The sequence below is a fragment of the Stigmatopora nigra genome, chromosome 4 (assembly GCF_051989575.1).
Source record: "Stigmatopora nigra isolate UIUO_SnigA chromosome 4, RoL_Snig_1.1, whole genome shotgun sequence".
Classification (NCBI taxonomy): Eukaryota; Metazoa; Chordata; class Actinopteri; order Syngnathiformes; family Syngnathidae; genus Stigmatopora; species Stigmatopora nigra.
In genome coordinates, this window is record NC_135511.1 from 6,799,889 (window position 1) to 6,812,041 (window position 12,153).

A 12,153-nucleotide genomic window follows, 5' to 3' on the forward strand; every position below is an offset into this window, starting at 1 on the left:
AAGACGTGTTTGCATATCACACAATGTGGAACAGAAGGGAAGCAGCATCCAGGTTGTATTTCTAGTTGGCAGGCTGCACCTGTTGGAGCCGGCGGCATAGTTGGTAGCGGTGCCAGTCAGATAAAAATAAGATTAAAACAATGAGGGATTTCAAATAACTCATTTTGGGCTCCTCTAGGCATACGCCACGTCAATGCTGCAAATTGAAATTATTCTCTAAGGGCCCCCGTCACTAGAATTTTCATCACGCCCTCCTGTCACTCTGATAAATCACAGAAAACGACAAGAGAGATTAAAATTGATCATACGCTTGATCGCTAACCTAGGCTGAATACGGATGAAAATGGAAGAAAAGTACTGGAAGGTTTGGGAAATCGAACGGATTAGTCGACAAGTTATCAATTTGAAAACTAATGGACAACTATTTTGGTCATCTATTATTCATTTTTAGCCTCTGTCAAGCATAAAATTAACCAAATCCTATTATTTAAGACTCCCATACAAAAAGTAGTTACCTGACTTGTATGGTTGTCAATGAAACATTGTATAGCCTCTCAATAGTTTTATTTTAAAACCTTTCACTTTTTCTCAGTCATTTATATTTTTATTTTTTTAAATAAAAAGGGAGACATTTTGAAAAAAGTGTTCACGTATTTGTATAACACTTTGAAATAATAGGGACAAAAGGAAAAAATAACTCACTTTTTTTAAATTACAAATACCAAGGAAAAAAAAACTGAAAAAATCCTCTCTACTCTCTTAGGAGATTTTTTGAAGGAATAGAAATATGGTTTATTTTTATTATTCAATTATTTTTTTAATATGTTTTTAATTTTAAAAAGTTGAGGAGATGGTTGTACACCCACCTTCATATGTTTTCAGGTATTTTTCAATGCTATTAAACATCTATGGAAAGCAATGACCAATATTTTTTTCTATTTTCTGAATATAACGGTCGTAAATAGCCTCGTCATAAAAAAATCATAGTCATTTGACAGTGATAGATATCAGATGAATTTGACGTGGCAGGCCAATATTTTTCCGTATTTTCTAAAAGTAATGGACTAACATAGTCAGGTCATGAAAAATTCATCGTCATTTGACAGCGATAGATGTCAAATTAACTTCAACTGGCAGTGATGATAATGTTTCAGCAATATTGACGGCAATAGAAAGGGAGAGGATGGCTGACGTTTATCACCGTCCTAGGCAGCAATGGAGTTACTAAATATAATATTAAAATAGTTAATAGTGCATGGGCCGGTGGACGAGTGGGTAGCACATTGACCTCACAGTTCTGAGTTCCTGGGTTTGATCCCAGGTTGGTCCACCTGTGTGGAGTTTGCATTTTCTCCCCAGGCTTAGTGGATTTTCTCTGGGTACTCCAGTTTCCTCCCACATTCCAAAAACATCCATGTTAGGCTTTGTGAGTATGAATGGTTGTCTTTCTCGTGCCTTTCGATTGACTGGTCACCAATTCAATCGACTGAGATAGGCTCCAGCACCCCCTGGAACCCTTGTGAGGATTAAATGGCTCAAAAAATGAATACATGGTTGATAGTTGTGTCGTGGTCATTATTTAGGTCGTAAATAATACTAAAATGGTTTAATGTTATGTGTTGTGGTAGTTTGTAACAAAACGACATTGAAAACACCTTTTGACACTTAATTGACATCCAATCCATCAAAAGTGGGAGGGGCTGGAAGCAATTATTAATCCAGCGCCTCCCAGTTCAGACGGATTGGTGGTCTATCGCCGTCAATGGCAGCCATTTAGTTACCAACAAATACTAGAACGCTCTAGCAATACAGCCTTAAAGGATAAAAGAAACACTGTCACTTCCAAAAACCTCGTTTAAATGCACAGTTGTGTAAACAGCAGACTTTTAAGCTACTTAAAAGCTAAACTAGCTGGTGTGCTGAGTGCAGAGATATTAAATGACACCCATCCATCAATGCACCAAGAAGAAACGAAACATCGGATGGGGAGCAAGTCAAAGTTCTCAGGTGGGATTGGCTGTGTCATCCACTGGATATTTCAACAGAGACTGACTGCCTTCTATTAAAAGTCCACCTGGCAGCACCCCAGCTCGCGTCTCCCCCCAGACCCCCCCGAGCCACTGCAGGTGCATTGTTAATGCCATTACCAGCTGAAGGACAAGCTAACAAAGACATATCGGACTCTTCCCTACTGATTTTTCATGCACTTTGCCCGCTGTGCGCTGTCACAATTTGACAGTGACGGGTGTCGTGGCCAACTACTGCTGCTCCCGTTGCTTTAATAGGTAGTTGCTATTTGAAGGTTTTCCACTAGCTTTGTACAGCATGAGTCACTGATTATTAACTCATTGGTTGAGAACACAAACACAAAGAAAGAAGAAAAGAGAATCTCTACTTTATCCCCACAAAGTAATAACAGCGTTTTTATTTGTCAAATTTACAGGTTTTTTTTCCTTTTTGATTTATTTTGTACATTTTAAAATGAAGTTTAAATAAACTATTGTAATTGAAAATAATGACAATATATAAAGTTTTTGCTTTTTTGATGTAATATTTTGTAATGTGATTTTATTTATATCGGAAACATTTTTAATGTATTTTACTACATAAAAACAAAGAAAAAACTTTTTGACGAATAAATAAATTTTAGATACCAATATTTATTGTTTTTCAATGCAAAATCAACTTTTTATAAGGTTAAGAAATATGATTCTAAGTTATTTTTTTTAATGTATTTATGTTATAATTTGATTCAAAGTATATAAATAGAAGAGTCACTATAGTCAGGCTCCAAAAAGAGGATTTAGAACAATTCTTAGGCAGTGAATATGGACCACGCTATCAACTTGTCTTAGTGATGAAGAAGCATAACTCACCATGTTGAGCTTCAACTCCATGTTAAGAACTCCGCCGCTGTCCAAAACGGGCATAAGGTTGATGGCGAAAATGGCAGCTCTGTCAGGCGGAATGGATATATTTGGACCAAAGAAGACGTAGAAGTGCACTGAGAAAGTGTCCAGCTCATTGCGAAGAGTGGGCCGGACAGGCCAACACTTGCTGGTCCCGGTGGGAGGAGCCAGGTAGACAACGCCATCGCTAGAGGCGTGCAGGTGAGTGGCGTTGTACGATGCGCCTCCCGAGGCCACCACCGACAGACTGTCAGACAAGGAGAACGAAATTCCCGTGCCGAATGACTGTGGCATGTTCATTGAAGAGCCGGGTGGCAATTGCTCCTTGGATGAGTTGGATTTAGTGCAGTCTGGTAAAGAGAAAGAGGGAAAAAATGATTTTCAGAAAAAAATGGAACATATTCATTCATTTATTGTACAAAACGTTTATCCTCACAAGGGTCAAAGGCGGTGCTAGAGCCCTGAATTGGTGGCCAGCCAATCGCAGGGCACAAGGAGATGGACAACCATCATGCTCACACATACATAGGGGCAATTTAGAGTCTTCAAACAGCATAACAAGCATGTTTTTAAGATGTGGGAAGATACCACATTACCCGGAGAAAACCCACATAAGGGGAGAACATGCAAACTCCACACAGTGCGGACTGACCTGGGATCGAACGTTCAACCCCAGTTGTATGTGAGGTAGTATGTCACATACTAAATGATTATATTCAATTTGGATTCAGTTCTGTGCTGTGGTAGTAGCAAATATTTAAAATAAAATAAAAAAAGACTTACAAAAACGACGGAAGTTAATTCGCCTCTCCCAGTAAAAATGCATAGGACGTCTATTGCTGTCAGTGGCAGCCAAATAATTGAGAACAAACGATACAAGCCGTTTTTCTAGTTTTGTTTTTCACATGTAAGGATGCATTTTGGTTGGTTTGTTTTTAAATGAACTTAGACCTTGCATAAAACTACTGTCAACATAATTCCCAAAAGAAAATATCCATCCCGGGAGAGCTTGTTTCTGAAGGATGAATCCCAAAAGGGGTCCTCATGCAGTAGCACATGACTCGGTTCCTTGCGCATGTTTTTATCACGCAACGAGCAGAAATGTCATGTGGTCTCAGCCCCACGGGAGGGTTGAGAAATCTGTGGGAAGTCCGCTCATTTCCCTCTACTCCGTGTTGTATTACAGTGCACCTTGTCACCATGGAAACACAAGCACTAATTATTCACAGTTTGTCTTTTCTCTGCTGGACCAGCCTGCTCTTACTTGACCTTTTGTGGGCTTAAATTGAAGAACCCTTCAGGATCATCCAGCTTGTTGTTGGCACTCTCACGCGTTCCAGACGAAAGTAGTGCAACTAGGCTGCCCTTTGTTTTAGTGAAGATGCTTTGCAAAATATATTCTTTTGTTGTTGTTGTTGTTGTTGTTGTTGTTGTTGTTGTTGTTGTTGTTGGATATTCAGGGTGCAGCACAGCTCACACACATGGACTGATTCATAAAGTTCATACCATGAGGGTAGCAGCCAAAATCCCCCTTTATGGGCAGTTTTTAATCTTATACACCATCAGCTCCAGGTGGCGGTGAAGTCCTGATTCAACCCTCATTGGTCACAGAGTTGTTCACGAGTTTTACTGAGTATGCGGAGCATCATTTTAAGCTGGTAAATTGTGTGTTTACGTGCGTGTTTAGGTATTGTAATGTGCATGCTGTTCTTGAACGCACCATGTGAGTCACGAAGAAAGAAAGAGTTGGATGTAATGGTTTCAGTTTTGTTTGCTTTCTGTTCACTGTTGTTGTTGGCGACAGCAGACAATAGCCGTATTGTGTTTTTCACCTTCCAAAATACATTATTAAAACCCGACAAGTCTGGGGACTTCTTTGTCGATGTTACAGTATGTTACCCTGCTGCCATTCGCAACATTACCCCATTGAAAAATGTCTTTGCATTTCTTATTCCTTTTAATTGCCTAATAAATAATGTTCTTTTTTTCATTCATACATCCATACAAATTGGTATACTTTTAACATTTTTTAAAGGTTTCAGGGGTTGTATAAAAGTTCGTAAAACTAATAGTGCTGATTTAATGTAAAATATAGCCCTACTTGTGAAAAATCCAAGTTATGAAACCACATCTGGAACCAATTAATTTTGTGTGTAGAGGTACCACTGTAGTATATAGACACAGTTCGAAAGACTGTAGCCTAGCCTATGATGGAGTGTTTTATGGATGTTTGAGCAGGCTGAACAAACGATTTAAAGCCATGCCGAGCCAACATTTGTTCAAAGCAGGCGAGCTTCCAAAAAACCTTAGCAATCGTTCCCCCTGGGTAACGGCTGCTGTTTGACTGTTGCCATCCATGACCATTTTGCAACGGGCGGCTTTGTGCGCGCTGAAAGCACAGGGCTCGCAATTACTGTGAATCTCTGTCTCATTAAAAAGCTTCCTGTTTACATAGCGGAAGCTCGCCAAAGGGGACGATCTGCAAACGACTCTTTGTGCTTGGTGCTTTAATATTGCAAGTTACATAAAATAAGTCAAGCTGTTATTGCCTGTTTGCCTAGGACTTAAAACCCCCGCTTTCACCCACCACAACGCAGCAAGTTGACTGTCATGTACAAAACAAGCAGTAAGCTCTAAAACACTAACATAAACCTAGCATAAATTGATATTAAAGTAAATAATAACAAGTACTATTGAATGAGAAAGGAACTAAATTTGAAAAATTGAAATCTTATCAAATTACTACAATTTGCTCATTGTCGTTTGTGCCTTACTGGCCATGTTAGTTTTTCATTCTTTCACTTTGTCTTTCTCTCTCTCTCTCTCTCTTTTTCTCGCTTTTCTCTCTTTTATTTTTTTAAATTAAAGATCATTTAGTAATGTTATATAGCCTTTGAATGGTGTTGGAATTTTTTATTTTTTTTATTTTAAATATTTTTACCGAATACTATTCAGAAAGTAAATACAGATTTATTACTCATAATATTATTTACACTTTTTTTAGTTTTTTTTTTGTTCCATCCATTGACTCAAGAATTTACATTTCAGGTTTTAAGTGTCATTGACGAACGGTAAGAGTAAGGACAGTGAATGAGTATTTCAAATTATTTTAGAGTGCAAGAAGAATGTAAATGTAAATGCAAATGCCAAAATAAAAATTCAAAGCATCTCCATCAGATCTCTTTCTATTCTCATCATATTCACTACCATGAACATTTTTGTTAGATAGGCTAATCTGGTTATGAAGGCATCACAAAAACCCTTTTCTGACACCTGTGACCTTTGACCTCTACACCTCTAAACACAACTTCTATTCACGGCAAAATGGATGAGATGGATTGCGCCTTAGACGACAGCCAATAAATGAGGCAAACCTCACCTGTCACTTGCACGCCGATGCGGAAGTATACGTCAGTGTTGGTGAGGTATCGCTCGACCAGGATGTAGTACCATCGCTCCCAGGCGGGCATGGAAGCATCAAGCTCACAGGGGCTCCACTCTCGGCAGTCGAGGGCACTCGAGTTGTGCACGGGGGGCGCCCGCTCTCTTATCTTCAAAACCACGGGGCAAGTATCGCCGCTTTTGTTCTTAACGCCGCAGTTGAGGATCTGAACTTTTACCTTTGAAATGTAATTGGGAACAAACACTCTGTACACGCGCGCGCACACACACACACACACAAGCACACACACAAACACACACACACACACACACACACACACACAAACAGCCATTTTAGTCCAGTGTAGTATAAAGAAACAAAAAGCCTAAATACTCAAATAAATCATTAAACATGATTTCCCTATTTAATCATTCATTTCAATAACCATACATTTCAATGATTATTTATTTATTTCAACATTTATTTGGTTATTTCTACAAATGAATGTAATTTGATGTATTTGCAATGTTGTTATTATTTATTTTAACTTGAATTGAAATAAAATAATAAAAATAAAAAAATCTGCGCAATAATACATTTAAATTTTATGGAATATATGAGATTTTAATTGTGTATTTATTGATTTCATTTTGGCACTCCTGATTCTCAGTAGGCAGTGGTGAGCACTTCAGCCTCACAGTGCTGGGATCGAGGGTTAAATCCCAGGTCGGTCTTCACTGTCATGAATCATGAATGATTGATCCTTGATAGGAAGCCATTGTCTGCTAAGTATTATACTAGGCTAATATCTCAGATATTGAGCCCACAAATTTTTGTAAAATGTGTGAATGAAGAAAAGTAACTCATATCTGAAGTGACCAATAAATTTCTCTTTTTTCTGCCCCAAATAAACAACAACAACCAAAATTGGTGAGGTTACGCTTCTGAATAGAGAGGCAGTGAAGTTTGCATGAATAATGCAGTAAATAATTAAAACATGCATAATTTAATTATTGATGAATCTGTAAATACTGCATGAAGCAAAACCACATCTTTGTATATTCTATTTCAGTGTATTTTAATTCAGAGTACAATAAACAAAAGATAATTAAGGAGAAAGGTTTTAGCATTTTTCATTTTATAACAAATTGTTTTAACCCAACAAAAGGGCAAGTGCTTAAATTATTAAATACCTGAACTCTAATACTATTCATTATTGTAATGTATTTTTTTTAATTACTTGCATTACTATGCAATTGGATGGCAACCAATTTGGCTGCCCCTTGTTGGCTGGGATAGTCTCCAGCACCCTCTGCGCCCATGTGAGGATAAGCGGGTCGGATAACGAATGAATGAATGATGCTATTTTGTTATATTATATACATAAACATTGAAGTGATTCAACAAATTTATAAGTACAGAAAAAAACTAAGGTTATGCCCCCCCAAAAACAGTCAACAATACATTTTTAACACGTAGTTAAAATTTCATGTACTGTTTATTTTAAATTATGCACGCTCTACTTGTTACTATGTTTACTGAGTACTTTTTAGTCACTGTTCATATTACATTCTCCTAATTTGGAAGCACATCGACTTGTACATCACAGTACATAATCACCAACTGTAGATGCCCTAATGTTATTCAGAAAAGTTGCTAATATGCAACCAGAACAACAAAAGTAGTTAAAATTTCAATTTAACCAAAAAAAAAACAGTAAAAGAAATAACAAATGCAGGAAAAAATGTAAAAATCTTATGCGGCTTTATCACAACTCTGATTTATCTGAGCAGACACAACATTAAAAAAGCAGAATGTAAAATACTTCATATTGTTCCTTAGACACTTCTCTTTTATAGGAGGAAAATCAATAAAGATGCAAAGAAAATTACGTCTATTTTTTAATGAACTAGTTGCACTCCTAAAAAACTGTAATAAGATAGAGGAGTCAACTGAGGCAAATATGATGTTTGTTTATTTATTTGTCCTTCTGATGGTACTTCTTTCCTGCCATTAAAGGCGATGGACATTTTTATTTTTTCTTTCTGTTGATGCTATTTACCAGTCCATGTTGACATGTCACTCACTTTCTGTTGATTTGAGGGTATTTGAGGGTAAATTTAAATCAATCTGTGCTAATTTTGTTGATTTTGGGCTTTTTCTTTTTGATTTTTCACAGATTACAAAGTCACGTTCTACTGATTTTTGGGCATTTAGCAATCACTTTTGTTGATCTTGTGAAACCTCCTGTTTATTTATGCATATTTCTGATTCACCTTCTAATAATTTAAGTCATTTTCGGTTTAATTTGCAACTGTTGATTTTGGGGCATTTAAAGTGACTTGCTGTTGATGATTATCTGTTGAATTTGTGGCATTCAGGATGCCTTTTTGTTGATTTTGTGGCATTTCCTAGTAAATACGTGATATTTTTGATGACGAAAAATGGCTAATGGGGCATTTTTTGTGGGTACTTCAAGGTAGGGTTTTTTTTTTGTGTTCCAAGAAGAACACCATAGAGGAGTGAATCGAAAGGTGTAGGTCAGAAGTTAATGTGTAAAATGGGGAATTGAATGAGCAGAATTTGATTGAATGTGTTAGAAATAAATGGGAAATTTTGAGTTTTAGGCTGGAATTATCCATTTGTGGGCAAATAAAAAATAAAAAGATCATTCCCATGAATATTTTAAACATTATAGTGATTTGGTGTGGAAAAAATTTTGAAAGATATTTTGACAATGTCACAAAAATAATCAACTTCACAAGCGGAGTACTTACTTATAAAGAGCGGATCTATTGTGAGCAGGGATCTTCTGATCAATGAAGTAGCCCGGGTAGAGCACAGCTATCCCGACAAGCCTTTGTACTATCAGCTGTGGCTGGAACAAATACTGGCACTCTTCAGAAAGACCCTGAAGGACACAAACAGAGCAGATTTCAATGACTTTTTACAAATTGCGCAAGACTTAAAAGATGGTTATCATTCCGACCATCTGCCTCCCAGGGCACACGAGCGGAAAGTCTGTCTCGGGGATTAATAACACATTTGGGCCGCCGTCCCTCCAGCGAGCCGCCCAGTGAAACGTGCACCCTTCATTTCACCGGCGTCCCATTAGAGTGTCACGTACGGCGACTCCTCGCGCCACCAGCCGCCAAATTAGTTTGGAGAGCATGGGAGCACCGCGGCGAGGTCTTTATCACCCTCAGGTGATCACGAGGCCTTCGTGAAGGCTGTGACTTTCCAATTTTGAAGCCCAGGTTTGCGCCAATCACGTGTTCTTTTAACGCTCTACCCTCTGTCGGCGTGTTGTACACGGGAGGGGCATCTATTCTTAACTTTGTGGTGCTAATTTTGGCATTGGTTATACGTCAGCTGCCATTGACAGCGTTAGGCGCCCAATCCATTGGAATCTGGAGGAGTGGCAGCAAATGAATAGCTCACGCTCAATCAGCCTATGTGGAGGAATGTCGGAGGAAGCACTGAAGCACTGGGCCGCCACTTTTACTTTAATTTATAACAATGTTTACTGTATTCTTTTGTTTTCAAAGTTTTGATAATTTAAATACGTACCATTGTGTATTAGGCTATGCTTACTGTGAAAAAATGTCTTATTGTATCCTTTTTAAAATAAATATAATGAAATAATTCAAACAAAAAAGGTTAAATGATGTAAAAAATAAATATAAAGACGATAAATAATAATAAACTCACTATATATACTTAATGTGTGCTAATATATTTATACTAAATTATAAATATTTATAAATAAACCTCCCAAAATATATAAATGGTAAAAGAAAATATTTACTGTTTATTTTTAACAAAAACAATAGAATATTTTAAACCAAAGCAGATAATGAATGTATTTACTGTTTCCCCATTTCAATAAAAGACAGTGTTTAAAAAATATATAATTTAGGAAATAAACAATTAAAAATTATGGTCGCAGTGTTTTTAACAAAAAAGAAATACTATTTTTAATAGGAAAGTATTAGCTTGCTGAATGGCTACTTAAACAAATGGCTCAAGAAATGAGTAATTAACATTTAAGTGAGGGGGGAAAAATGAATCCGTGTCGGTAATGAGAATCACATTGTTCATCGGGGCAAGCGACACCCGGAGCACAAAGACGGATGGTCGGACGCTCGCCTACGCAGTCGATATCATTCGCATCACACATCAACTATTAAATCCCTCATTGAACTCCAAGCTTTGCATGATGGGTAATCAGGAGGCTGCGCGCTGGGCTGATAAGCCGTTAAATCAGACAGTATTAAATGGCGGTGTTTTGTGCCGGGCTGATTTTCGTCAACGAGACAGAAATGGTAAAGGAAATGACAAAAATATATGGAGTGTAACAAAACAACGCCGTTGATATTGCTAATTACCGAATGGAAATTGACCAACTCATGTGTGAACTTGAAAAATGACAAATAATCTTCAAGAAATTGCAACTAGAAAACGTCACTATCAAGCCGCTATGCTTTTCCATCACTATTCCCAAACTGAGCCAATTCCATGTCTCAGATAATTTGTGATAATATTAACGTTTTGGGTTTGTTGGGAGGGTTTTTTTGCATTTTCCAAGTGTAGTTTTCTTTGGCCACTGAAGACCGCAAAGAAAAGCACAGGCGAACATAGAGGCGGCAGCAGGTAAATTGATGCAATGGAAATTGGCTGGTGTTGACGTGACCACGTAGAAACTCTTCAGACACGGTTCTGCCTTTTTAGGTTCTGCCGCACAAGGCAGAATACTAATCTCAATGAATACATCAGGGTTGGGGATTTTCATCCTATTTTTCAGGTGGGGAAAAAGGCAAGTGAGCAACAAGGGAATGGTCCTGTGCTTATGCAAGAAACAGACTGAAGCCCACACGTGATATTGTCAAAACCCAAATGTTAAAAGTCTTCAGTTCATGCAGTAGTCAGCAAGCGCAAATGCCAATAGTATAATTAGACCTTTAAAAAATGTATATCATTCATAATATTATATTCTTTCATTGATTTTCTGAACTAAATATCCCCGCTGGAGTCCCAGCCAACTATGGGTACCAGGCAGGCTGGCTGCATGTTGTGGGAAGAAACTGGAGTACCAGGAGAAAAGCCACGCAAGCCCAGGGAAAACATGCAAAATCCACAAAAGAATTGTGAAATATTTTAGATTTTAGCTTGCCCAGATGTGACTTTTTATATTTTTACATTACTTATTTTAGTTTTTACTGGGAAAACGCACTTTGTGGAGTCGCACCACCAATTTCGTTATACGCAGCGGTGTATAATGACAATAAAGGCTTTTGATTTTCATTTGGGATCAAACCATCGACCCCAGAAGTGTGAAACCAACACACACTAAACATACATTCACCGGGCTGTCTCATAATATTTTCATATTATTTTGGGCAATTTGCAAAGAGATGACAAAATGTATGTATTTGTAAGACGAAAAAATGGCTAAACAGTAAATGATGTGATGGGCCAGATTTGGCCCCCAGGCCACAAGTTAGACACCTGCAGTCCAGATCATCATCTTTTATTAACAGAAAAATATTCTCCTGATACCACATCATTATGTTGCTATCTTGAGGGGAAACGGGGCGATAGGTCAGCAAGACCATCACTTTGGTCCAATCAAAATAGAGCTCATAAACATGATGAAAAATAACACCCACCCGTCACATCATTAAAACGCTCCTCCCTTCAGCGCTTTGAGAACACCACTGCAGGGATGACAAGCCATCATAAAAGTAGTCAAGTGTGAATCTATTTTAGTCGTCGGAGGACGAGTGGGGCGACGGCGCGCCGCACACACCTGACACTTTTTCACGATGCACTGGATAATGAGCTTATAATATCCCAAATTAA

General features: G+C 37.8%; 1 protein-coding gene across 1 annotated transcript in view; it reads right to left on the reverse strand.

The window, feature by feature from the left end:
* The window catches only part of tmem8b (transmembrane protein 8B), a 41,275-nt gene that overhangs the window by 22,954 nt on the left and 6,168 nt on the right, over positions 1–12,153 (reverse strand). The window contains exons 4-6 of the mRNA XM_077715722.1: positions 9,069–9,202; positions 6,289–6,557; positions 2,877–3,259 (exon numbers count right to left, since the gene is read on the reverse strand). Coding sequence (XP_077571848.1) covers positions 2,877–3,259; positions 6,289–6,557; positions 9,069–9,202 — 786 coding nt within the window. The remainder of the gene's footprint in view (positions 1–2,876; positions 3,260–6,288; positions 6,558–9,068; positions 9,203–12,153) is intronic.